At 48.9% G+C, this 27971-nt stretch overlaps 1 protein-coding gene and 1 long non-coding RNA gene across 3 annotated transcripts in view; both read left to right on the forward strand.

Annotated features, from left to right (window-relative positions):
- Nucleotides 1-3353: 3353 nt before the first annotated feature.
- The window catches only part of LOC310743172, a 204632-nt gene continuing 180014 nt past the window's right edge, over nucleotides 3354-27971 (forward strand). Inside the window, exon 1 of the long non-coding RNA XR_014538851.1 lies at nucleotides 3354-3523. This is a non-coding gene — a long non-coding RNA (uncharacterized lncRNA). The remainder of the gene's footprint in view (nucleotides 3524-27971) is intronic.
- LOC310742852 (uncharacterized protein) overlaps nucleotides 6799-27971 on the forward strand; it is a 41632-nt gene continuing 20459 nt past the window's right edge. For both annotated transcript variants that reach the window (XM_083572450.1, XM_083572449.1), the window contains exons 1-10: nucleotides 6799-7658; nucleotides 7825-7902; nucleotides 9927-10000; nucleotides 12546-12670; nucleotides 13411-13549; nucleotides 14538-14690; nucleotides 19552-19665; nucleotides 20389-20518; nucleotides 22154-22292; nucleotides 25014-25207. In XM_083572450.1, coding sequence (XP_083428576.1) covers nucleotides 12652-12670; nucleotides 13411-13549; nucleotides 14538-14690; nucleotides 19552-19665; nucleotides 20389-20518; nucleotides 22154-22292; nucleotides 25014-25207 — 888 coding nt within the window. In that variant the 5' untranslated portion in view covers nucleotides 6799-7658; nucleotides 7825-7902; nucleotides 9927-10000; nucleotides 12546-12651. The remainder of the gene's footprint in view (nucleotides 7659-7824; nucleotides 7903-9926; nucleotides 10001-12545; nucleotides 12671-13410; nucleotides 13550-14537; nucleotides 14691-19551; nucleotides 19666-20388; nucleotides 20519-22153; nucleotides 22293-25013; nucleotides 25208-27971) is intronic.

Genomic DNA, 27971 nt, shown 5'->3' on the forward strand with positions numbered 1-27971 from the left:
TACAATTCAGTCTGTCTAAGATTGTACGTTCCTGGTAAATGCCCTTGAATTCCTCTTAAAAGAATAAAGACGCCACAAACTTACTCAAAGTCAATAAGAGAGGTTTACTCACATCGGTTCACAGTTGGATTCCTGAAGGCAGATTTGGTTACAAATATGTACATGTGGATCTACCCCATATGGGGGAATAATCCCAGCGCTTCTGCAGTCCTAGCTAAAAACTGGACAAACAAAGAAGGAAGTCAAAAAGAGGGAGGTGTGCCGCGTGACTCGTCCTTTTGTTACCTGGACAGGTGAGGCCACACCCACCTTCTATCACATGCAAAAGGAAGGATGCTCCAGCCAGGAGGAACAGGAAGTTTCAGCTGGTTGGACCAAACATCCCTTGGCATGTCTTCTCTAGAATTACAAGGAATATTGTACTTGACTGCCTCTCCTGGATCACATCCCACAATCTCAAGCGGGGAGGGTGCTGTTTTGCATTCCTTTCTCTTTCAAGGATGAAATAAGCTCCCAGAGGTGCCTTGAAAGTGTGAGGGAGGGAGACTGACAAGTAATATTCTGACAGGGCTCCTGCCCCTTTGACAGGACAGCAGGCGAAGGATGCTGGAATCTCCAGAGGGATCAGGCGGGAGGATGAATTTGGGCAGGGGGGAGCTGGTGAGGGAGGCTCCCGACCCGCTGGCCAGATTTTAAATTCCAAGTTGAGGACCACCCTGTTCCTCGTGGTTCCTCTCATCCCACCTGGGTTTGTAGACCAGGAAACTGCAGGAGGGAGGGCAGCTTGGAACTGAAGGAATGGGTTTCTGTGCAGTCAGTCTGAAACAGGACCCAAAATCCACATTTTTCCTCCTCCAAGGGAGCATTTCTAAAATGCATTAACTTGAGCTCTTGAGTCAATGTATAAACAGAAAGCCAGCTGTATAAACCAAGTGCTCAAAGCCCTCTCCTTTATCAGTCTGTGACTGCAATGGATGGCCTTGCCAGTTCCGTGGAGCAGGAATTCGTTCTGGAGGTCCGTTCTTAACCTGAAACTGTTCTTAACCTGAAGCACCACTTTAGCTAATAGGGCCTCCTGCTGCCGCTGTGTCACCGCCGCACGATTTCTGTTCTCATCCTGAAGCAAAGTTCTTAACCCGAGGTACTATTTCTGGGTTAGCAGAGTCTGTAACCTGAAGCGTCTGTAACCTGAAGCGTTTGTAACACAAGTTAAAGGTAAAGGGACCCCTGACCATTAGGTCCAGTCCTGGCCGACTCTGGGGTTGCGGCACTCATCTCGCTTTATTGGCCGAGAGAGCCGGCGTACAGCTTCCGGGTCATGTGGCCAGCATGACTAAGTCGCTTCTGGCGGACCAGAGCAGTGCACGGAAACACCGTTTACCTTTCTGCCGAAGCAGTACCTATTTATCTACTTGCACTTTGACGTGCTTTTGAACTGCTAGGTTGGCAGGAGCAGGGACTGAGCAACAGGAGCTCACCCTGTCGCGGGGATTTGAACCACCGACCTTCTGATCAGCAAGCCCTAGGCTCTGTGTTTTAACCCACAGCGCCACCCGCGTCCCGTAACCCGAGGTACCAATGTACTAACATATTATCAACTTCCCCTTCCATTTTCTGTGATGTTTTCCCTCCCTCCCCATTGCTGCCCCCTGTCTTCACTCTTGTATCCAAATCATAACACAATAATCTCTGATTCTTTCTGTTGTTCAAATCCTGCTTTCAAATTTGTCGTATTATAATAGTTCTTTGAACGGTCCAAAAAAGGCTTCCAGTTATATCAGGCAGAGGAACCCCCAGGCCCTGCTTGGCTCTCTCTGCAGTCTGAGAAGGAGGTTTCCGACAACTGAGCAGCGTGCAAATTTCACGAAATAAGCAGATGAAGACCCACGGCAACTCTCCAAACATCTGGGCAGGAAGGACTAATAAAGAATATTTCTGGCAGGAGAAAGAAAGAAAGAAAGAAAGAAAGAAAGAAAGAGGAAGGAAGGAAGGAAGGAAGGAAGGAAGGAAGGAAGGGAGGGAGGGAGGAAGAAGGAAGAAGGAAGAAGGAAGAAGGAAGAAGGAAGGAAGGAAGGAAGGAAGAGGAAGGAAGGAAGGGAGGGAGAGAGGAAGGAAGGAACGAAGAAAGAAAGAGGAAGGGAGGGAGGGAGGGAGGGAGGGAGGAAGGAAGGAAGGAAGAGGAAGGAAGGAAGGGAGGGAGAGAGGAAGGAAGGAACGAAGAAAGAAAGAGGGAGGGAGGGAGGGAGGGAGGGAGGGAGGGAGGAAGGAAGGAAGGAAGGAAGGAAGGAAGGAAGAAAGAAAGAAAGAGGAAGGAAGGAAGGAAGGGAGGGAGGGAGGGAGGGAAGAAGGAAGAAGGAAGAAGGAAGAAGGAAGGAAGGAAGGAAGGAAGGAAGGAAGAAAGAGGAAGGGAGGGAGGGAGGGAGAGAGGAAGGAAGGAAGGAAGGAAGAAAGAAAGAGGAAGGGAGGGAGGGAGGGAGGGAGGAAGGAAGGAAGGAAGGAAGAGGAAGGAAGGAAGGGAGGGAGAGAGGAAGGAAGGAACGAAGAAAGAAAGAGGAAGGGAGGGAGGGAGGGAGGGAGGGAGGGAGGGAGGAAGAAAGAAAGAAAGAAAGAAAGAAAGAAAGAAAGAAAGAAAGAAAGAGAATATAGTGCAGGGACCTGCCTGATATCAATAGGCGGTGAGTTCCAAAGGGCTGCCGTGCTGAAAGATCGATTTCTTGCAAACGCAGAAAACGGATTATGTGGCCTCTGAATGCAAGCTGGCTCTCCTTTCCGCCTTCCTGGCTCCACTGTCTTGTGGTGTTTGGAGCATCTCATATATCAACAGACAAAGGCACCTGGGCGCTCCATGAATAATAGAGATCTGGCGGTGAGCATTGCACTGCCTGGAACTTGCACTGCCAGCAAAAAGCCGCGTCGGCTGGCCCAAAGCAGCCCCTGGCTCTCACCCCCACCCTCCACCTGTGTCCTGGAGCGCCCGGAAATTGCAGGGTACGTACCTGGGTCCTGGCTAGGAGGCCTATCGATGGCTACCAGCCATGGTGGCTATGCTGTGGTCTCTGTGGTGCGGCTTTCTGACTGGCCACGGTGAAAACCTGGCTCCATCTTTCCCCCATTGCAGGAGCAGGCCGGCTCGCCAGATGGACGCACGAGGGTCCGGTTTGGGCGGCTGGGGCCTCGGTGATCTGCGGCGCCTCCAGCCTGGCCTCTTCCGGACGGCGGCAGACAAGGCCCAGCTGCAGACAGCTGTTCACCAGGTGAGGTCGCAACCCCTTTTCCGCGTCATCAAAGCATTGTGTTAACGGGAAAATCCGAGGGCTCCCTTGGACAAAAACAAAGACACCAATCAGGATAACTTGGAGCAAAACAGCAGCCTGTAGGCTTGGCCTTTATTGAATACTCCCACCCGCAACAAGATGAAGCAAAATGGAAGCCCAGAACAAAAGAAGACCCCAACTTTTATCAGTTACTAATCCCCCAAACTACACCCCTAAGACTACATCACAACTACATCACAAAAAGGAGGGTTGAGGGAGGAGTTGTGGTGGTAACCTGAGTGTCCTGTCACCTGGCTGGTTCCCCATTTCCCCCCGCCCCATGAGTACTTTCCAGGTGACAGCGGGGAGTTTGCAGTTTCCTGCCCCCAGAGGGAAGAGCTAATTATTGTCCTTTGTTCCAGTCTGTGCTGAATCCACTCCCATATGCAAGATCTTTGTGACCTTGATGGTCTTCTGTCTGGGACCATCAGGGTTGGCATAGCAACTGGGCAGGGCTCCTGTGGATGTGCTGGTATGCTGAAGGGATTATGGGTGCCCTGTATCAAACCTTCCCCATTTTGTAGTCCTTCCTTCATGGAGTAAAATAAAAGTGGAACAGTGTAGATCCGATGTAGGGTTGATTTTCTATGAATTTATAACAGAAGCGTAGCGTATGGAGTGTGTAAGTGTATGTGTGTGTGTGTGTGAAGTTTGTACAAACTGAATGATGGGGGGGGGGCGGGTTTCCTGCGACAGTTGCAAATGGTTGCAAGCGTCCTGGCATTCGGTCTCCCATTGTGGCCAGAAGATATGCCTCTGGATACGGGAAAGCGATGGGCACAGCTACACTGCTCTTGACCAGGGAGGCTCCACAACTGCCGTTACTGCTTTACAGCTGGGTTGGATAGCCAGCTGTCAGGGACTCTTTAGATGTGATTTCTCCGGCCACAGAGGGCTGTCCTAGGTGATCCTTTGGGTCCCTCTCATTCCTCCCTTTTTTTGTAGAAATAATTTTTATTATTTGATTTTACAAAAGTTACCACATTACCAAATACATAACCATCTACAGAGATTTCTCTGAATCCCTGACTTTCCACCTTCCCCTCCATGTGTCCTATTGTCAACATTTTCAACTGCATATTATTACATAAGCCATATTTTGTATCTGTCCGTATTTCCATCATGTTAGTTACATTACAAGTGTTGTTAAAATGCTGGTAATGTTTTCAGCTGATTAAAAGTAGTCTCCCAGATAGATGGGATGAGGGTGGCACTGTGGTCTAAACCACAGAGCCTAGGGCTTGCCGATCAGAAGGTCGGCGGTTTGAATCCCCGCGACGGGGTGAGCTCCTGTTGCTCAGTCCCTGCTCCTGCCAACCTAGCAGTTCAAAAGCACTTCAAAGTGCAAGTAGATAAATAGGTACCGCTCTGGCAGGAAGGTAAATGGCGTTTCCGTGCGCTGCTCTGGTTCACCTGAAGCGGCTTAGTCATGCTGGCCACATGACCCGGAAGCTGTACGCCGGCTCCCTCGGCCAATAAAGCAAGATGGGCGCCGCAACCCCAGAGTCGGTCACGACTCGACCTAATGGTCAGGGGTCCCTTTACCTTTACCCAGATAGATTATAAACTTTCCCCATTCTTTCTCGAAGTTATTGTCTTCTTGGTTCCTGAGCTTTCCGTTCAGTTTTGCCATTTCGGCATAGTCCAGCAGCTGTTCCTCTCTGGTGGGGATTTTATCTTATCATCATCATTTATTCTTATGTCGCCTTTCCATAGTTGAAACCAGGCTCAAGGCGGCTCACAGCATGAGAAGATTTACATAATTACAGACATAGCAGAAGTCATAAACAATAAATAAAACACATCAAAACGTATACAACCAAAGAGAAACAATTTCCACGTAAATCGTAAGATCTAAAAGTAAAGATACGGCAATAGCATCAATAAAAGCAACAAGCTCTCTCAACCCTCATAAACAATACTCCAGCCCAATAATCTGTTCAACAGCCTCAGCTTTTGTAGCTGGAGTCAGTCCGCACTCCACTCTCCCAGGCCAGATAGGAAAGGGCTGGGTAAGATTGTCTTCCATAAACACGGTTTTAACAATGAGTCCGTAAGTGACTGTGGAGGCCAATTCTGGATCCACACCTCCTTCCACAGTGGGGACATTGGTTTCCGGGCAGGAGATGATCACAGTGAGGGTTTGCCAAGCGTGCCTTCCTCTTAGCACATTTCTCCCTTGTGTCCTGAGTTCGAGTGTCTTCAAAGCCCATGACACTTTGGCAAAGGCTGTTCTCCAATTGGAGCGCTCACAGGCCAGAGTTTCCCAGTTGTCGGTGTTTATACTACATTTTTTTAGATTTGCCTTGAGAGAGTCTTTAAACCTCTTTTGTTGACCAATGGCATTACACTTTCTATTTTTAAGTTCGGAATAGAGTAGTTGCTTAGGAAGATGATAACCAAGCATGCGCACAACATGCCCTCTCTGCCTCACAGGTATTTGGGAGCCATGCATGGCACGGCTGCTGTTCTGACAAGCTCCTGGAGGCATTGCTTGAAGCAGGGCAGCAGTGTTACCTGAAGCAGCAGGTGAGTTCAGGGGTCCCCATCTCTCTCTCTCTCTCTCTCTCTCCCTCCCTCCTCTGTTGTTGTTTAGTCGTTTAGTCGTGTCCGACTCTTCATGACCCCATGGACCAGAGCACGCTTCTGCGCATGTGCGACCGCCAAAACCCGGAAGTACCATATTTTTCACTCAAGACACACTTTTTTCCTCCTAAAAGGTAAAGGGAAATTTCTGTGCGTCTTATGGGGCAAATGTGCGGTCAATCACTGGCTCCCTTTCCGGCCCCTTGCCCAGGCCTCCATTGTTGAATGTTCTGCAGACGGAGGCCATTTGTTTCCCCAGCGACTTGAGATTGGCTGATTAGATTATCTGTCTGGAAACTGTAGAAACGGCTCCCTTTCCTTTCCTAAAGAAGCTGCAGAACTGTGAGTTGAACCCCATAAAAACAGGATTTTTTCCCTTTGCAAAGTAAGCTCAACTACTTTGAGCTGAACCTCAAAAACGGGGCTTTTTCCCTTTGCAAAAGAAGCTGCACAACTGGGAGCTGATCCCCCCTGAAAAACGGGGCTTTCCCCCTTTCCTCCTCTAAAAACTAGGTGTGTCTTATGGTCAGGTGCATCTTATGGAGCAAAAAATACGGTAACCTGTTCTGGTACTTCCGGGTTTTGGTGGTCCGCCACCTGAAAAAAACGCAACCTGAAACGTCAGTAACCCGAGGTGTGACTGTACATAGATATCTATATGAGATACCCTTCCCTAGCTGCACTGGGATTTTCAACTCCTGGACTCCGACCACGACGGCTACCTCTCCGCCCGCGATGTGGAGCTGCTCCTGGCCCAGGTGCCGCACGCCCACCCTGCAGGGGAGGCCTGGCAAGACTTCCTCAGGAGCCGGGGACCCAGCTTCTCCTGGAGAGACATCGAGGTAACGGTTGGGCTGCGGAAATAGAGGAGACAGGAGACTGTCCCACGCAGGAGACTGTAGCCTTTCTAGGCCCTTTTAACCATGGATAGGAAAATGTTGCACCCGAGCAGGGACGAAAGGAGCCAGACGACACCAAGGGGTTAAATCCAGAGAAAGAGCTTTTATTCTGCCATCCCGGGGGGGGGACAGAGGAGCAAGTGTGATAACTCACAAAAACAAGCACGAGTTCACATGCGCTTGCACAGAGTATATATCCCCCTTCCAGTTCCCTCCCCCTTTCTCCTCCCATGTGTCTCCTGAGCATGAACAGAAAGTTCCTGTCTTGGGACCATTTTTGGGCTCTTCTCAGGAAAGGGGGGTTTCAGAGTGTTCCAGTTATGTTTCATTCTTGTGCTTTGGCATGGTTCCCGGACAGAAGCAAGTTGCAATCTGGTTTTTAAGCAAGGCCAAAGGCTCTGAGAAAACAATGGACTCTGTTCCCTACCTTTTGTTACAGTATTTTAGTTACAGCAAGAGGAATATGCTTAGCTAATGCTTTTTGCCTTAGAGGAAATGCAGTTTTTAAAAATGCTTGAGGCGAGGCTTTTGAGGCCTGGCGGGGGGGGGGGGATTCACAAACAGTTTTAGGGTTTTTGGGGTAATCCTAACTGTTCCCCTTCAAGACGTGGTGAGGCGGTGGCTTCAGGCGGCAGGCAGAGACCTTCTCCCAGTGCAATGGGCTTCCTCCAGTCGCCTCCAGCTGCTTCGGGCGGTTTTCCGTGACAATGTACAGTTTTCCGTTTGGCCTCAGGCGGCAAAATGTCCCGCGCTCCAGGAGGGCCTGAGGGGATTGGCCCAGCAAGGGTCCCGGGGGCCAGGCGGTGAGACGAGGAGGGCCACACTTGCCCCCGGAGGGCCTGAGGTTCTCCACCTTGAGGTAGACGGGTGGTCCTAGGTGGAGGAGCTAATGGGGTTCGGGGGCTAAGCAGGACCCACATGTTGCAGGGGGGCAATATTGTGGGGTGCCAGCTTGCCTGCATGGCCAGGGAGTTACACAGGCCCCTCACCCAGTTTCCTCTTGCTTCTCCCCCCCCCCCCGCAAGGACTGGCTTTTCAGACCACCCCACCTGCTTGCGGACAGACCCCGCACCGAGCTGAGAAGGAGCTGCTTCAGCGAGCAGGTAGGAGCGGGAACCAACTTGGGATGGAAACTGCTCGGGAATCGAGCCTCGGCGACGTCCGAACCAGGATCGGGCCCCGGCGGTTGGGAGAGGGCGGGCTGCCTAGGAGTAGCTCAGCTATGGAACTCACTGCTGCAGGAGGCCAGCGATGGCCATCAGTTTGGATGGCTTTCTGTGAAAGCCAGACTAGGGCTCGGGATGTAGCGTTCCCAAAGCAAGGAAGGATTGGACTCTGATTAAGAGAATAAACACGAGGCTTGACCAGCAAGACTCTGGAAGGAGGTGCCAGCCTGTCCACCTCTCGGCCCAGGTCGTTTTATTCACAAAAGAACTTTTTACACAGTGTTTGTAAGAACCAATCAGATTTCCTCTGAGCATTTCAAAAACCCCACGTGGAGACAAAGTTAAAAGTTAAAACTTGTTGTTTAGTCATTTAGTTGTGACCGACTCTTCGTGACCCCCTGGATCAGAGCACGCCAGGCCCTCCTCTCTTCCACTGCCTCCCTCATGCTGGTCTCTTCGAGAAGACTGTCCCACCATATCGTCCTCTGTCTTCCCCTTCTCCTTGTGCCCTCCATCTTTCCCAACATCAGGGTCTTTTCCAGGGAGTCTTCTCTTCTCATGAGGTGGCCAAAGTACTGGAGCCTCAGCTTCAGGATCTGTCCTTCCAGTGAGCACTCAGGGCTGATTTCCTTCAGAATGGAGAGGTTTGATCTTCTTGCAGTAGTCCAAGTTGCAAAGTGAGGAATTTAGTTCCTGCTCAGCAGCACCCATCTCCTTAGCTCAGGCTTCCCAAACCCAAGGATCTTGTTGAGCAATAGCTTCCATCAGCCCCCAGACGATAGATTTTATCTGATTTTATCTATCAGATAAAAGAGGGAAACTGTTCACGGAGGCGTGGAGACCCTTTTCAAACTATTTGAAGAACTGTTACAGTCAAGTGAAAATGAGGGCTGGGTTCGAATTATGAGCAGCGGGCTGAAAGCAATGATAAGTGAAATAGAGGATAACTGTATTAGATAAAAATATGTCATATAAAACAGTAGATTTAAGTCGGGAATAAAAAAAAGCTTAGGTATAAGTCTGGAATCAAAAAAAGGCAAGGCTGGGAAGTCAAAATTTTAAAAAAAACATATACAGTCATACCTCGGGTTGAATGTGCTTCAGGTTGAGTGCTTTCGGGTTGCACTCCGCGGCAACCCGGAAGTAACAGAGTGTGTTACTTCCAGGTTTCACCGCTCGCGCATGTGCAGACGCTCAAAATGACATCACACGCATGCGTGGAAGCGGCAAAATGTGACCCGCGCATGCGCAGATGCACCGTCGTGTCTTACGTTCTATTCAGGATGCGAACGGGGCTCCAGAACGGATCCCGTTCACATCACAAGGAACCCCTGTATTGAAATTTAGCTAAGTTTGTAAAACTTGTGAAAATCAATAACAAAATTGTGTCAGAAAAAGGGTGGTCCTCTGTGGCCTACAGTTTACAGTTTGCAGCTTTTGACGGCACCCTTTGGGATCAGAAACTATAAGTACTGTATTTTTCGCTCCAGACCACAAGACGCACCTAGTTTTTGGAGGAGGAAAACAAGGGGAAAAAAATTCTAAATTTCAGAAGCCAGAACAGCAAGAGGGATCGCTGCGCAGTGAAAGCAGCAATCCCTCTTGCTGTTCTGGCTTCTGGGATAGCTGCGCAGCCTGCATTCGCTCCATAAGATGCACACACATTTCCCCTTACTTTTTAGGAGGGAAAAAGTGAGTCTTATAGAGCCAAAAATACGGTAAATGGTGCCTCATCAGGAGTTATGAAAATTGAACAGCATGTTACGGCACTGTTTGGGTTTGCCCTGGCAACAGCAACCCTGTAAGGCCCTTAGTACAGACCAGGGATGGGAGAAAGTAACTCAGCCCATGGATTGATTATTTGGCAGACGAAGGCTTTGAACGCAGGTCCCCAACCCCTGGTGTGAAATTCAAGTCCTTCTGCCCAACCATGTTGACTTGAGGTTTTCTATCTCTCGAAGGGTGCAAGCGGAAGGGTGAGCAGCCCCCTCTATCGCTGGGGCATCAGGAGATGGGATGAGCAGCCGCTGGAACGGTAGGTCTCCCTGCTCAGAGGAAGGGACTTACTTTCGAGTAAGGGTCTATAGCAGCAGCAGGAGGAAACCTCCATCCCTGCAGGTCAGCTTTGACAGGTGGGCAGGGAAACTCACTTGTCAATCTCACAAGGTCTTGCAATGTCGCATGATTGACATCTGATTGTCAAAAGCCACGCCGGGCTTGCAGAAATGGAGAAAAAAGCGAGCAATTTTGCAAGCACAGGCAATGGAGGAGACGACTTCTGAGCTCTGCCTTTAATTGCAAAATAGAAATAGAAATACTTTATTGTCACTGTACCACTTGTTTACAGTGAGATTAAACGAGCCCCCCTCCCCCCCAATCTCTCAGTCCTTGTTACACTCTGTGTGCTGTCCTACGACCACCAACCCCAAACCTCAGCTGCAATGTTGCTGTCTTCCATTCAGCAGCCTCACGGCCCACGGGTAGAAACTGTTCTTTAACCTGTTGGTCCATCTTATCATGCTTCGATGTCTCCTGCCTGAGGTCAGGAGATTAAAAAGGTGCTGGCCAGGGTGTGAGTCATCCCTGAGAATGTTCCTTGCTCTTCTGAGGCAACATCTCCTGCGATAACATGCAATGACAACCCATGATATCGTGTGCTGTCTTCACCACCCTCTGTAGGGACTTTCTGTCCACGGCTGTCAAACCAGCATACCACACCGTAATACAGTATGAGAGAACACTTTCTACTGTGGACCGGTAGAAGGAAATCATCAGTTGCTGTCTAACATTGTTCTTCTGCAAGACCCTAAGGAAATGAAGTCTCTGTTCGGCCTTCCTAACCACCTGGGCTGTATTGACCTTCCAAGTAAGGTCTTCACTAAGATGGACTCCCAGGAATTTAAAGAAAGAGACTCTCTCCACACAGCCCCCCCCTCCCCGATATACAACGGGGCTAGCTCCCCTCTCTTCCTCTGAAAGTCCAACACCATCTCCTTTGTCTTGCCAATGTTTAGGTGCATATTGTTCTCTGAGCACCATGTGGATACCTTCTGAGCCTCCCCCCTTTCCCTGGTGGCTTTTGTAGAGGATCACGGCCTTATTTATTTTGTTTTATTTACTGGAATTTATATCCCGTTTGGCTTTTTCAAAAGCAACCACAAAATGGTTTGGAATTGTAGAACTGTAGAGTCAGAAGAGACCGTGAATCTCAGCTGTCCAAAAACCTCCCAGGAAGGAGAGTCTGCTACGTTCCAAGTCCTTGGGGAGTCTGTTCCACTACTGAACAGCTTTTACTCCCAGAAACTTCTTCCTGCTGTTAAGTCAGAATCTCCTTCCTTGTACAGTGGTTCCTTGGTTCTCAAACTTATTCCGTTCCGGAAGTCTGTTCCGAAACCAAAGTGTTCCAAAACCAACGCTCGCTTTCCCATAGAAAGTAATGCAAAACGGATTAATCCGTTTTAAAAACAACTCCTAAAACAGCATTTTAACATGGATTTTACCATCTAACGAGACCATTGATCCATAAAACGAAAGCAATAAAGAGTGTACTGCAGTCACAAAATCAATCAATCAATCAATCAATCAATCAGTAGCTGAACTGGGTTCCACACAGTCACAAAAACAAAACAAAAAGAGCTGCGAAAACAAAAACGTGAAATAAATAACAAAAACAGAGAGATCTCAGCGTAACACTCAAATTGGAAGTGTAACACTCATATTGGAAGTGTGGCACTCAAAACGGAAGGGTAACACTCAAATCAGCAGTGTGGCACTCAAAACAGAGCATGTTCGGCTTCCGAAAAAAGTTCGCAAACCAGTACACACACTTCTGGGTTTGCAGTGTTTGGGTTCCAAGTTGTTTTTGTACCAAGGCATTTGAGAACCAAGATACCACTGTAACCTGAATCCATTGGTTCGAGTCCTACCTTCCAGAGCAGAAGGAAACAAGTTTGATCTATCTTCCATAGGGCATCTCTTCTGATATTGGAAGATGACTCTCCCGTCATCTCCCATTACGAGACTGCCAGCATGCAAAATGCCTTTCAGTGATGCCTTTCGCACTCTTGCCAGTGTCAAAGCAGAGGGCGTACCTTGCAAGGCACATATATATGCCTTTGCAAGAGGGGCCAGGTCTCAGAACAGCAACTCAGGTGCCTTCTGTTGGGATTACACTCCTCCCGAGCTGCAGATGTGTGGGATTATTGCATGTCACATGTCTGTTCACATTCCAGCACAGATTGCTGGAGTCTGGGAGCGGAACTTCTGCTCTGTATCGCTTTTGTTTTGGGTCTGTCTCAGAGAAGACGGCAAGGAGAGATGCCATGTTTTCTTTGTCTTGATTTATGTATAATAAATGTGTAGTTTAGTATTGTATCCGCGCCTTGGGTCTTATCTGTTGTGCAGTTTACACTGCTGAGTAATGTCTGCTCAAGGTTGCTCGGCTTGAGTCACAGACGCACATCGGAGGAGAAGAGGTCAACGGATCTCCGCAGCTGCAAGGCTGAGAGGGAGACGCTCCAGTGGGGTCCGAGCCAGTTGGCTTTTCGTCCCCCGATTCCGACCCCTTCTCTCTGCCACAGGTGGGACTCTGGGGGTCTGAGCACCTTGCTTGCAGAGGAGGCTTCTGGGGTGCTGGCAGCGCTGGAGCGGAAATACCGGGTTCTCCAGAGGAAACTGTGCGCTGAGATGCTGCAGGCACACTATGGTGAGAATGTGGGGCACAGCAGTGGGGCAGAGCAGGAGTTGCATCTGGGGAAAGGGGCAGTGATGACTCAGACGATGGAAGTGCAAGCCAGTGGGCTGGACGTCCAGACATGAGAAGATCCCCTCGCTTAAGAGAAAGGGCCACCAAGATGTGGTGATCGACTAGGTTAGTGGATTTTTTATTTTAGCAAAATGTATACGCCACTTGATTTTAAAGACACCTTGAAGAGGTTCGAAGGACTAACTGTGTGTGTGTGTGTGTATTATTAAATTTTCTAATTTACATATCAAAATATTCATTTAAACAACCTTAAATCAATGACTTCCCTTCTTCTTTTTCCATGGTTCATTTTGCATACCATACACCCCTGCATATTTTACACGTAACTAAACCATTCGGTAGTCCTTTGTTACATCCATCAAAACTCATTTACACTGTTGAATGTATCAGAACGCTTCCAGCATTTTTAAATAAACACAGTTTTCACCCCTATATTCAGTAAACATTTCCCAGTCTTCTTTAAACGTACGTTCTTCTCGTTCTCTTACTCTATAAGTTAAATCTGCAGAGGATAAAATAGTATCTTAAACACTGTGCCCCACAGAATTATAGATCTTTTTGTGCGACGTGAGGCTCGAACCCACAAACTTGAGAATCCCATGCTCTGCCAACTGAACATGTAGAGTTAGGGTCTCTCTCTCTCTCTCTCTCTCTCTCTCTCTCTCTCCTCCCCACTGCAGGGCATCCGGTTTGGACCTCCCTGTCTCAGACTGCGAAAGAGGACAAGCTCTCCGAGCTGGAGACCCTGGTGGATTTCGGCCTGCGCGAGGGAAGCATCCTGCCCCTCTCCAGCCTGCCCGGGGCGCAGCACGAAGTCAGGTGCGCTTGGTGCATGTGTGAAAGGCCAGCTGGGGGCATGGGGACCAGGGCCGGATTTAGGTTTGATGAGGCCCTAAGCTCCTGCCAACCTAGCAGTTCGAAAGCACGTCAAAGTGCAAGTAGATAAATAGGTACTGCTCTGGCGGGAAGGTAAACGGCATTTCCGTGCGCTGCTCTGGTTCACCAGAAGCGGCTTAGTCCTGCTGGCCACATGACCCGGAAGCTGTATGCCGGCTCCCTCGGCCAGTAAAGCGAGATGAGCGCCACAACCCCAGAGTCGTCCGCGACTGGACCTAATGGTCAGGGGCCCCTTTACCTTTACCTTTTAAGCTCCTGAAGGTAATGGGGCCCTTTATATGTCCCGCTGTCCTTTGTCAACAACAAATTGTTGCTGTTTTTGTGTTGAATATATACTATATGGTAATTTATGGACCTAATAGGTATCTCAAGCCATTTGCACATTTTGCCATCCAACCAGTCCATGCAGAATGTAAAGGTAAAGGGACCCCTGATCGTTAGGTTCGGCCGTGACCGACTCTGGGGTTGTGGCGCTCAGCTCGCTTTACTGGCCGAGGGAGCCGGTGTTTGTCCGCAGACAGCTTCCGGGTCATGTGGCCAGCATGACTAAGCCGTTTCTGGCGAACCAGAGCAGCGCATGGAAACGCCGTTTACCTTCCCGCCAGAGCGTTACCTATTTATCTACTTGCACTTTGACGTGCTTTTGAACTGCTAGGTGGGCAGGAACTGGGACCGAGCAATGGGAGCTCACCCCATCGCGGGGATTCGAACCGCCGACCTTCTGATTGGGAAACATTATTACTGCAGGAAGAGCATAACCAGCAGCCATCCTTAGCCCTCTGCACTATTAATGTGTCTAATCCCTCCTGTGGGAGGGAGTTCCACAGGCTAACTCTGCGCCGCACAAAGAAATGCTTTCTTTTATCTGTCCTGAACCTTCCAACTTTGTGCGACCTTTTTTGCTCACCAGATCTGGGGCACCGAAGGCGGGCGACACCAACGGGGGACCCCTCGACCCCTCGGCCACAGAGGGCACAGCCGCCCACGCCCTCCTGCAGTTGCGGCGCAGGAGGCAGGCAGAGACGGCAGCTCTGCTGACCCACCGGCACCTCCAGGGCGGCAGGTGAGGTTTGGAAGAGGGACACGGTCTCCAGAGCAGAAAGTGTCGAGTTGTTTTTCCATGTCATCTTTGTGGGAATGTTCAGGGATGCAGGAGAGGATACATTGTTTGGTTATAGCCTTTCCAACTTGTGTTAACAAGTTCACAATTTTAGCAGAGTAACATTCCCCTTTTTAAACTCAGCGGATGCATTTGCTCGGGCTCACTAAAGCCTCTATAATAACTGTTCTGGTATTTTCCCCTTATTGCCTCATAATAAGACACAACACAGTCTTCTATAAAAGTATAAAAAGAGTTTACTCACTCACATTCTGTTCACAATTGGATCCCAGAAGGCAGACTTAGCTTAGAAAAGTTACATACACCTGGAAACTATCTCATAATGAGACAGTCCCTTTGTCCTCTCTTGGCTGGAAGCCAATTGTGAACAGAATGTGAGTGAGTAAACTCTTTTTATACTTTTATAGAAGTATAAAAAGAAGCCAAGAGAGCATCTTTGGCTAAGCAGATGTTGCTTCTTCGATGCATGTAGTCAAAGAGAGATGGCTGCCCTGCCCTGTGCTTTTGTCGTTACCTGCACAGGTGAGGCCACGCCCACGTCTAGTCACATGCAGAGGAAGTCTGTCCCAGCCCAGAAGGAAACAGGAAGTTGGCCTGCTGGCTGGAGAAACATTCCTCCCCATGTGTAAACATGTTCACTCTAGGAATGTTGGACTTGACTGCTCTTGTGTTTCACATCCGACAATCTTGTGGGCCTTTCTCAGCTCTGCTGTGGTGATGCTGGGGACTGAACTGGCGACCTTCTGCATAGAATCGTAGAATTGTAGAGCTGGGACCCCAGGGGTCATCTAGTCCAACCCCCTGCAATGCAGGAATCTCAGCTAAAGCATCCCTGACAGATGGCCGTCCAACCTCTGCTTAGAAACCTCCAAGGAAGGAAAGCCCACCATCTTCTGAGGGAGTCCGTTCCACTGAGGAACAGCTTTGTCAGAAAATTCTTCCTGGTTATTAGTCAGAATCTCCTTTCTTGTAACTTGAAGCCATGGATTCGAGTCCAGCCCTCCAGAGCAGGAGAAAACAAGCTTGCTCCCTCTTCCACGTGACAGCCCTTCAGATATTTGAAGATGGCTCTCATATCTCCTCTCAGTCTCCTCTTTACCAGGCTAAACATACTCAGCTCCTTCAAGGGCTCCTCACAATGTGTCAGGCTTCGTGGAATTGGCTTCCTTCCCCGTGGCAGGAAATAATATAAATAATAATAATAAATTTTTATTTATACCCCGCCTTTCCCGGTTAGATTGCAATGTATCCTCTCCCATCCCCGGCTCATCCGAAGATGAGGCTTTCTGGATATTTTATTTTAATAATAAATAATAATAAATTTTTATTTATACCTTGCCCTTCCTGGTTCAAAAACCAGGCTCAGGGCGGCTAACAACAAATTTAAAACACTTAATTGAGGCAACAAAAAACAGCATAAAATACAGTATAAAACGTGAATAACAATTCAGAATTCAAAAATCAATTTAGGGGGGAAATCCATCTAATAAACATTGGATGATCCCCAGGGCTGGCTGGCTAAATTAGTCCTACTTGGGCCAGCGAGGAGACCAGGGGAGAATTAGCTGTGGGATCCCAGAGCGGGTGATCTTCATAAAAAGGGGAGGGGGAAGGAAGGAAGGGGAATAAAAGATCGGGCTGAATTCAAATTAAAGGCCAGGCGGAATAGCTCTGTCTTACAGGCCCTGAGGAAGGATGTTAAACCCTGCAGGGCCCTGGTCTCCTGGGACAGAGCATTCCACCAGGTCGGAGCCATCGTTGAGAAGGCCCTGGCCCTGGTGGAGGATAGTCTGACTTCCTTAGGGCCCGGGACCTCTAAATAAGAAGAAATCAAATGGAAGGAATGTCTTACCATTTAGATTCTTTAATAATCACTGTGAGAGAGAAAAGAACCCATTCATCCTGGAATGGCAGTGCTCCCAATTAAGGCTCCACCCCTATTAATCTACGTCACGCCTACATCTTGTAAGCTGAGCTTGTATCCTCTGTGTTTTCAGTTCCCAGACTTTCTGAGCTCTTCTCGATCTTGGGGAGGGCGGTGGAGGAATGCTGTGAATCAATGGTTCCTCTTCATCCTGGAGAAGAGTGACTAGTGGGGTGCCACAGGGTTCTGTCTTGGGCCCGGTCTTATTCAACATCTTTATCAACGACTTGGATGATGGACTCAAGGGCATCCTGATCAAATTTGCAGATGACACCAAACTGGGAGGGGTGGCTAACACCCCAGAGGACAGGATCACACTTCAAAACGACCTTGACAGATTAGAGAACTGGGCCAAAACAAACAAGATGAATTTTAACAGGGAGAAATGTAAAGTATTGCACTTGGGCAAAAAAAATGAGAGGCACAAATACAAGATGGGTGACACCTGGCTTGAGAGCACTACATGTGAAAAGGATCTAGGAGTCTTGGTTGACCACAAACTTGACATGAGCCAACAGTGTGACGCGGCAGCTAAAAAAGCCAATGCAATTCTGGGCTGCATCAATAGGAGTATAGCATCTAGATCAAGGGAAGTAATAGTGCCACTGTATTCTGCTCTGGCCAGACCTCACCTGGAGTACTGTGTCCAGTTCTGGGCACCACAGTTCAAGAAGGACACTGACAAACTGGAACGTGTCCAGAGGAGGGCAACCAAAATGGTCAAAGGCCTGGAAACGATGCCTTATGAGGAACGGCTAAGGGAGCTGGGCATGTTTAGCCTGGAGAAGAGGAGGTTAAGGGGTGATATGATAGCCATGTTCAAATATATAAAAGGATGTCACATAGAGGAGGGAGAAAGGTTGTTTTCTGCTGCTCCAGAGAAGCGGACACGGAGGAATGGATCCAAACTACAAGAAGATTCCACCTAAACATTAGGAAGAACTTCCTGACAGTAAGAGCTGTTCGACAGTGGAATTTGCTGCCAAGGAGTGTGGTGGAGTCTCCTTCTTTGGAGGTCTTTAAGCAGAGGCTTGACAGCCATATGTCAAGAGTGCTCTGATGGTGTTTCCTGCTTGGCAGGGGGTTGGATTCGATGGCCCTTGTGGTCTCTTCCAACTCTATGATTCTATGATTCTATGAATCTGTTAACCCTCTCCCTTCCGGTGTTTCTTCTCCTAGCAGTTCCCCATCCAGTATTTCCCAGCTTCTGCCTTCTGAACTATGCCCCTCTGCAAGCCACTGTTCCAAATCTATACTGTCCTGCTCCTGGGAAGATTCAGGATCCGAGGGAAGCGGGTGTCTCCCACCATTCTTCCTCAGTGCAACCCTTCTCAGCACGGTCCCTGACATAAGGCTTGGTTTCCAGACCCGTGATCATCTTTGTCGCCCTCCTCTGCACACCTCCCAGCTTGTCAACACCCTTCAGAAATTGGGGTGCCCAGAACTGGACACAGTATTCCCGGTGTGGTCTGACCAAGGCAGAACAGAGTGGGACTATTGTTTCCCTTGATCCGGACACTAGACTTCTGTTGGTGCAGCCTGGGTAAATGTAAAGGTACCCCTGACCATTAGGTCCCGTCGCGGATGATTCTGGGGTTGTGCGCTCATCTCGCTCTACAGTGGTACCTCAGGTTAAGAACTTAATTTGTTCCGGAGGTCCGTTCTTAACTGAAACTGTTCTTAACCTGAAGCACCACTTTAGCTAATGTGGCCTCCCACTGCCGCTGCGCCGGCGTGTGATTTCTGTTCTCATCCTGAAGCAAAGTTCTTAACCCGAGGTAATATTTCTGGGTTAGTGGAGTCTGTAACCTGAAATGTCTGTAATCTGAAGCATCTGTAACCTGAAGCGTCTGTAACCTGAGGTACCACTGTATAGGCAAAGGGAGCCGGCGTTTGTCCACAGACAGCTTCCGGGTCATGTGGCCAGCATGACTAAGCCGCTTCTGGCGAAACCAGAGCAGAGCACAGAAATGGCGTTTACCTTCCCACCAGAGTGGTACCTATTTATCTACTTGCACTCGATGTGCTTTTGAACTGCTAGGTTGGCAGGAGCAGGGACCGAGCAACAGGAGCTCACCCCGTCGCGGGGATTCAAACTGCTGACCTTCCGATCGGCAAGCTCAAGAGGCTCAGTGGTTTAGACCACAGTGCAACTCATGTCCCTATTGATGCAGCCTACGTAAAGGTAAAGGGAACCCTGACCGTTAAGTCCAGTCGTAGCCGACTCTGGGGTTGCGGCACTCATCTCGCTTTACTGGCCGAGGGAGCTGGCGTACAGCTTCTGGTTCACGTGCCCAGCAGGACTAAGCCTCTTCTGGCGCACCAGAGCAGCGCACAGAAACGCTGTTTACCTTCCCGCCAGAGCGGTACCTATTTATCTACTCACACTTTGATGTGCTTTCGAACTGCTAGGTTGGCAGGAGCAGGGACCGAGCAACGGGAGCTCACCCCGTCGCGGGGATTCGAACCGCTGACCTTCTGATCAGCAAGCCCTAGGCTCTGTGGTTTAACCCACAGCGCCACCTGCGTCCCTGTTGGTGCAGCCTAGATGCATGCAAAACATCTCCTCAAGGCATGGAACTAGAGAGAAAGAGACGCCCCAGGCTTATATTTCAGGGACAACTGTGCTGAGCCTTCCAGTCGATATAGAGAATACAGAGCGAGATGGATCAAGGCCCTGACTTGCCTTCCCATTAAGTGAAGGCCCATAGCTCAGTGGCAGAGGGCCAGCGGCCCATGCAGAAGGTCGCAGGTTCGATCCCAAATGGCATCTCCCGTTTGGGCTGGGAGAGGCCCCTCCATGACCTGGAGAGTCTTTGCCAGTCAGTGCAGGCAACACTGAGGTAATGGATCCCCTATGCTGCCCCCCTCTCTCTGTAGCAACCCAGAAACCTCGCGCCAACTCTTACATCTGCACGCACAGACGGAGCTCGTCCACCAGGAGGTGTCGTTCCCAGCTGCTCTGCTTGCGATAGAGCTGTTCTTGGGAGAAAGGTGAGCCTGTGGTTGGAGGGTCTTGGTGGGTCTCCCCAGCTCTCGCCGGAAGGGTGCAGGGTGGCCTATGCAAGCAGGCTATCGCTCGGGACAGGGAGAACATCTTGATGGAGTTGTGTATTTTAATTACGGATCATTTTTATAGTTGAGAACCACTTAAAAAGCTGGTTTGGTAGGTAAAAGGTAAATAAAGGTAAAGGGACCCCTGACCATTAGGTCCAGTCGTGACTGACTCTGGGGTTGCGGCGCTCATCTCGCTTTACTGGCTGAGGGAGCCGGCGTACAGCTTCCAGGTCATGTGGCCAGCATGACTAAGCCGCTTCTGGCGAACCAGAGCAGCGCATGGAAACGCCGTTTACCTTCCCGCCGGAGCAATACCTATTTATCTACTTGCACTTTGACATGCTTTCGAAATGCTAGGTTGGCAGGAGCTGGGACCGAGCAATGGGAGCTCACCCCGTCACGGGGATTCGAACCGCCAACCTTCTGATCGGCAAGCCCTAGGCTCTGTGGTTTAACCCACAGCGCAGTATATAAATCAATAATAATAATAATAATAATAATAATAATAATAATAATAATAATAGACTTTTAGAGTTGGAAGGGACCCAGCCCCGCTACAATGCAGGAATCACAGCTAAAGCAAGTGGCTTAGATGCTAATTCAGATCACGACAGGCAGGTCCTATTCACGGCTGACTCCGCGCGACGCTTCCTTTTGCAGGTTTTGGGACTCGCAGCCCATCGAACCCGGAGCCCGGCACCTGGAGTTGGCTCGGCTGCGGCTTGCCGCAGGGAGTGGACCAGCATCGGCATGGCAGGAGGCCAAACCTGTGCCAGGAAGATTGATGGCGGTAAAACCAGGATGATCAGCCAAATGGGATATTGGTGCTTGCCAACTAGAGGCGAAGGGGAACATGAACAGCAGAGAAAGGGCCCAAGTGTGGCTGTCAGCTTCCTGCCTTCCTCATGAGTCGCTGATCTGTGCGTGCCTGCAAATGGAGCGAGGCAAGCCCAGAGCTGTTACTCATACAGAGAGAAAATGGGCACACCCCTTTCCGGGAAGGACATTCTGTTAGGAAACTGCCCAGGGATTGGTCAAACGCACCATTCATGACCAATGCAGCGATCCAACAGGTTGAAGAACAGTGTATCCTTCAGAGAGGCGGCAGGCACACTCCTCCCGGTAGGCTGGGTTGGCAGGAGCTTTTAAGCTGCGCATTTTTCACAGCCCAGCAATAAAGTTGCGCTTTACTTTTTGCAAACCCCTTTTGCAAATATGTAGGATGTGATGCATCGATAGCAGTCAAGTACAACATTCCTTGTTTTCCTAGAGTGGACATGCAGGGAAATGTTTGCTCCAGTCAGTAGAAAACTTTCTGTTTCCTCCTGAGCTGGGACATACTTCCTTTGCATGTGACTAGAAGTTGCGTGACCTTACCTGCCCAGGTAACACAAAAGGACAAGGCACGCTGCACAATCTCTTTTGACTTCCTCGCCATCATAGGACTAGGGACATGGGTGGCGCTGTGGGTTAAACCACAGAGCCTAGGACTTGCCGATCAGAAGGTTGGTGGTTCAAATCCCCACAACGGGGTGAGCTCCCTTTGCTTGGTCCCTGCTCCTGCCAACCTAGCAGTTCGAAAGCACGTCAAAGTACAAGTAGATAAATTGGTACCGCTCCGGCGGGAAGGTAAACTGCGTTTCCGTGCGCTGCTCTGGTTTGCCATGCTGGCCACATGACCTGGTAGCTGCACGCCGGCTCCCTTGGCCAATAAAGCGAGATGAGTGCCGCAACCCCAGAGTCTGCCACGACTGCACCTAATGGTCAGGGGTCCCTTTACCTTTACCATCATAGGACTAGCAGCTTTTTAGCTAGAGATTCACAAAGGGACTATTCCCATATGGGATAGATTCCACATGTATATACTCTGTAACTGTCTGCCTTCAGGGATCCATCTGTGAACTGAATGTGTGAGTAAACTTCTTTTATATATACTTTGCAGAAGATTATGTCGTGTTTATTCTTTTTAAGGGGGAGAAAGGGGGATTACAAGGAATCCTAATATTGAGAAACAGCTTGCAACAAGCTAACCGCTGTGCGTTTAAAAGGGGAATGTAAACTCCGCTAAGTAAAGGAACTTGCTAGCGCAAGTTAGGAAGGATATTATTAAACAATATATCCTCTCCTGCCTCCCTGAACATTCCCACAAAAGAAGGGTGTTGTTTTTAAAAGGAGGCAGGTTGTGCTGTTTGAATAACGCTGCCAGAATTAAGGCGAGATGGAAAAAGGCACAAAAAATAAGAAACTTGCTTGTTTTACGTATCCAAGGTCAGGGCCTTTGGACCTGGCTGAATGTGGCCTTCAGTATGGAAACCTCCCCCCCCTTGCTTTCGCCACCTGGGCTCGGGTAGCACATTCGTAGAACAATAGAACTGTCGATGTGGGGCCACAAAGGCCATGTGTGTTTCTCCTTCTCGCCCCATAGCAAATGCTGCTGGACCGCCTGCTGTTGCAGCAACAGAGGGACAGATCCTGCCTGATCCAGATCTTGTTGGCTCTTGCTGAGCCAGAGGGTGCCCAGGAAAGAGTCCGTGGCAGAAAGCAGCCGACCTCCTTGGGAGCAGGTACAGCAATGGAAGGAGTGAGAGAGAGAGAGAAATTTCTGCGCTGACCCAGGTTTGCTTTCTTCAGAAGGCGGGGCAGTGGAGACTGTGGTGTCTTTAGGATATATGGCTTTATTTACACACTTTAGGATATATGGCTTTATTTACACATTCTGCTGGGCCCGGGGGTTAACCCGAGCCACGCAGTCCAGGTCCGGTCCCGAATCCATGGATTCCACGAGGAGTCAGTCCAACAGGGCCAAGGCAGGAAACCGGGCTAGGTCAGGCGCAGGGTCTCAGGCAGGTTCCAGCAAGCAGCAATGTTGGTCCCGCAACCTGGAGCAAGGCCCGACTGCCTTTTATCTCTGACGGGGTAACGGCCGGTCCCGATCCCCCGGCGACTCACCTCCCTGTCTCGCCTGAAGGGATGGTTTCGCTTTTCCAATTTCTCGCAATAGAATCCTGCTGCAGTTGTGGCATACATGAATGGTGGTCTAACCTTCTTCTTAATTTCTGTTGTCATAATTCCTAATAAAAAGGCCTCCGGTCTTTTTAAGATTAAATGAGCATTAAGATAACTTCAACAGTGTAAATAAGTTTTGATGGATGCGATAATGGAATACTGAATGGTATAGTTTTTGTAAAATATGCAGGGATTTAAGATATGTAAAATGAACCATGGAAAGAGAAGAAGGGGAGTCGTTGATATCTTAAGATGTAAAAAGGAGTAACCTATTTTTTGCTCCATAAGACATGCTTTTTTCCTCCTAAAAAGTAAGGGGAAATGTCTGTGCGTCTTATGGAGCGAATATGTGGTCGATTGTTGGCTCCCTTTCTGGCCCCTTGCCCAGGCCTCCATTGTTGAATGTTCTGCAGACAGAGGCCATTTGTTTCCCCAGTGACATGGGACTGGCTGATTAGATTATCTGTCTGGAAACTGTAGAAACGGCTCCCTTTCCTAAAGAAGCTGCAGAACTGTGAGTTAAACCCCATAAAAACAGGATTTTTGCTCTTCGCAAAGTAAGCTCAACAACTTTGACCTGATCCTCAAAAAAGGGGACTTTTTCCCTTTGCAGAAGAAGCTGAGCAACTTTGAGCTGATCCTTAAAAAAACGGGGCTTTCCCCCTTTCCTCCTCTAAAAACTAGGTGCGTCTTATGGTCAGGTGCATCTTATGGAGTGAAAAATATGGCGCTTTGAATTGTAAAACAGAAAATTTAATAAAACACACGCACGCACACGCACGCACGCACACACACAACCACACCAAAAAGTTCTCCCACGGCCACAGCCTTAGATTCAAGTAGAAATCAATCAGGTCTCTCCTGCAGAGGCTTCAGCCGCCAGCCTCCTATCAGCTTCTAGCTCTCAGACACACTCAACTGTGGCTTTTGTTCATCTAACTACCAGCTGGTTGGGGGAGCATGGATTTGAACCCTGGTCTCTCCCAGCTGCTAGTCCGGCACACAAACTCCCACGTCACACCAGCTCTGACTTTCCCTTGGCACTTTTGCCTCTCGCTTCCTTCGCCCGTTGGAGCCTGTAGTGAGCGGGACTATCCAGACCCCCCCCCCCCGACCAGTCCTCCTAGACACCGGCAGGACTTGGCCAGGAAGGGGGAGAGATCGCTAGTTGTTGCAAATCACAAGCCAGACGGTAAAGCTGCCACAACCTCCTTTCCCGGACCACCCTCGAATGGGGTTCAAGAAGGAGAACCCCCCTTCGATATTTACCAGGTTTGCCCAGCCCTGAGTCACTTTACCGTGATGCAGACAGAAATTCAACAGGTAGGTCTCCAAACGGTAAGGCACCAGTTTAGCTTCCCCAAGCAAAGGCACAGAGTTGTTGTTTAGTCGTTTAGTCGTGTCTGACTCTTCGTGACCCCCTGGACCAGAGCATGCCAGGCCCTCCTGTCTTCCACTGCCTCCCGCAGTTTGGTCAAACTCATGCTGGTAGCTTCGAGAACACTGTCCCACCATCTCGTCCTCTGTCATCCCCTTCTCCTTGCGCCCTCCATCTTCCCCAACATCAGGGTCTTTTCCAGGGAGTCTTCTCTTCTCATGAGGTGGCCAAAGTCTTGGAGCCTCAGCTTCAGGATCTGTCCTTCCAGTGAGCACTCAGGGCTGATTTCCTTACGAATGGAGAGCTTTGGTCTTCTTGCAGCACATGGGACTCTCCAGAGTCTCCTCCAGCACCAGAATTCAAAAGCATCAATTCTTCGACGATCAGCCTTCTTTATGGTCCAGCTCTCACTTCCGTACATGAGACTAAACACCCATTCCCCAGAAGGCCACAATTTTATCTCTCCCACAATGCTTCACTCCTGCGTGAACCAACGTTTGGACACTGAGGTCCAGCGCCGAGGGCCTTCTGGCGGTTCCCTTGCTGTGAGAAGCCAAGTTACAGGGAACCAGGCAGAGGGCCTTCTTGGTAGTGGCGCCCGCCCTGTGGAACGCCCTCCCACCAGATGTCAAAGAGAAAAATAACTACCAAACTTTTAGAAGACATCTAAAGGCAGCCCTCTTTAGGGAAGCTTTTAATATTTAATAGGTTTTTGTATTTTAGTGTTTTTTTGGAAGCCGCCCAAAGTGGCTGGGGGAACCCAGCCAGATGGACGGGGTATAAATAATAAATTATTATTATTATTTGGCATTATTTCCCAACTTCACTACAGAGCCCTAAGTGAACTCTGCTCCCTTCCTCTCCCCGTAACACGTCACATTTTGCCTGTCTTGTCCCACAGAGCGTGGTAGAGAGGACCTGCCGCCTGCCTTGTGCGAGGCCATCGCCCGGATGCTGAAGGAGCTGGGAAGAGCCAGCGGGGCAGAGGGGACGTGGCAGGATGGTGCCGTCGCGGTGCTGGTGGACCTGCAGCGGGAGCAGCAGGAGGAGCTCAGCCGCACCCTGGAGAGTCTGTCTGGGATCCCGAGTGACAGGGTAAGCAAGGCATGGAGGGTGGGAAGGGGGAGCCGAGCCAGTCGCCTCACTCCATGGCGCCAAAAGATCCACAGCCCATGAAAGGAACAATAGCACCATAGAACTGCATAGAGTTGGAAGGGACTCCGAGGGTCATCTAGTCCAACCCCCCACAATGCAGAAATCTCTGCTAAAGCACCCATGACAGATGGCCAGCCAAACTCTGCTTAAAAACCTCCAAGGAAGGAGGAAAGTCCACAACCTTGCCTTGCTGGACTGCTCCTGCTGTCAGAAAGTTCTTCACACACACACACACACACACACTTATTGATTTTTTAACATATCAGTTCCAACAATCATACAACATATCTTCACATCTTATACAGTATTCTGACTTCCGTCAACACCTCTGATGATTTTCCATTCTTTATCGCTTATTCTTCATTTCTTAATTTCCTATTACATTTAATTATCCTTAACTAATCATTCTTTTCATAGCCTTTCTTGTAATATTTAGAATAATCCACCTTACAAAACTTCTCGCAGTCCTACAAGCATGATCTGTTCATCACAATTACTTTTCAAATACCGGTAGTTCATATATTTACTGCAGTCTTCTAAGAATCTCTGGTCCCGCAGGTTTCGAATCCTTCCTGTTCATTTATCTAATTCTGCATAGCCCATCAACTTCATCCTCCGTTCTTCTTTCGTCGGCAGTTCTTCTTGATTCTATTTTTGTGCCAATAATATTCTTGCTGCTGCCATTGCATATAAAAACAACTTGCAATCCTGTCTATTAATATTCGTCAGAAAGTTCTTCCTGATGTTTAATCGGAATCTCCTTTCTTGAAACTTGAGGCCATGGGTTCAAGTCCTAACCTCCAGAGCAGGAGAAAACAAGCTTCTTCCCTCTTCCCTGTGACATCCCCCTTGAGATACAGTACATCTGAATTTCATGGAGAGTTCTCCAGCATTGCAGCAACAGATTCAGGTGTCTCCTACGCAGCATCCCTGTGTGTCTCTGTCACAGCCTCTTCCAGCCAGCCAGCATAACTTCTCCCCTTCTGTCCCCACATGAAGTTTTGTTTTTTTTATATATAAATTTTTATTAATTTTCCAACATATATTAAAACACAATACAAATGACAATACATAAACAAACAAACATAAAAACACGTATAATTTCATAACCACCTTTCCTTAAACCTTGTTTCAACGACTTCCCCATACCTCCCTTTTCTGCATCCCTGTTTTAAACCTTTCCAGCAACCCCTAATTTCAATTACTTATAATTCACTTTCTTTAATCCTTTTTCTCTTACCCAATTATTTATCGCTGCAATTCTGTTTTACATTACCCATGACATTTTAGCACTCATTAATTTTACAACAGTTCTTAAGATAAACTTTAAATTTCTTCCAGTCTTCTTCCACCGTCTCTTTTCCTTGGTCGCGGATTCTGCCAGTCATCTCAGCCAGTCCCATATAGTCTATCACCTTCGTCTGCCACTCTTCCAGCGTGGGTAGTTCTTGTGTCTTCCAATACTTTGCTAAAAGAACTCTTGCTGCTGTTGTAGCATACATAAAGAACGTCCTCTCTTTCCTTGACACCAATTGGCCTACCATGCCCAGGAGAAAGGCCTCTGGTTTCTTATGAAAGGTACACTTAAGTACCTTCTTGATTTCATTATAGATCATTTCCCAGAAGGCCTTGATCCTTGGGCACGTCCACCAAAGGTGGTAGAAAGTACCTTCAGTTTCATTACATTTCCAGCATTTATTATTGGGCGTATGATAGATTTTTGCAAGCTTGACTGGGGTCATGTACCACCTATATATCATTTTCATAATATTCTCCTTTAAGGCATTACATGCCGTAAACTTTATACCGGTGGTCCATAACTGTTCCCAGTCAGCAAACATAATGTCATGACCAATGTCTTGTGCCCATTTAATCATAGCTGATTTAACCGTCTCATCCTGTGTATTCCATTTCAACAGCAAGTTGTACATTCTTGACAAATTCTCCCCACATGAAGTTTTGCCCACTTCCTCCTCCTCCTGTTGGAAAACTCCCTGGGGTGTCCCTGCAGCCCCCAAATTCTGAGTGTCCTCCGGTAAGCGCAGCTCTGAAAAAGGCATTCCTCTTCTTCTCCAGTGCGCTTCAGCGACATATATTAAAAGACATGTGCATACTAATCTTCTAGCATAACACAGCAAGAAGCATGAGACATTGTAGAGCTAATCTACGTATTTATTTACACACTACTTGCTGATCAGAAGGTCGGCGGTTCGAATCCCTGCGATGGGGTGAGCTCCCGTTGCTCGGTCCCAGCTCCTGCCAACCTAGCAGTTCAAAAGCATGTCAAAGTGCAAGTAGATAAATAGGTACCGCTCCAGCGGGAAGGTACACGGCGTTTCCGTGCGCTGCTCTGGTTCTCCAGAAGCGGCTTAGTCATGCTGGCCACATGACCCGGAAGCTGTACGCTGGATCCCTCGGCCAATAAAGCGAGATGAGCGCTGCAACCCCAGAGTCGGCCACGACTGGACCTAATGGTCAGGGGTCCCTTTACCTTTTTATGTACAGACAAAGGAATCATGGCATCCTCTCTCTCCAGCTCCGAGAGAAGAAACAGAAACAAGTAAAAGCAAAAGTACAGTGCAATAGTACATACAGCGGAAGAGATGAGACTGTCTTCCGTTCTCACACTCTTCCCAGACAGGCATGTGATTTACACCAATCTCATATGCAGCGTCGGAGGAGTGAAATACTAACACCTCCTTTG

The sequence above is a fragment of the Podarcis filfolensis genome, assembly GCF_964270895.1.
Source record: "Podarcis filfolensis genome assembly, chromosome: 10".
Classification (NCBI taxonomy): domain Eukaryota; kingdom Metazoa; phylum Chordata; class Lepidosauria; order Squamata; family Lacertidae; genus Podarcis; species Podarcis filfolensis.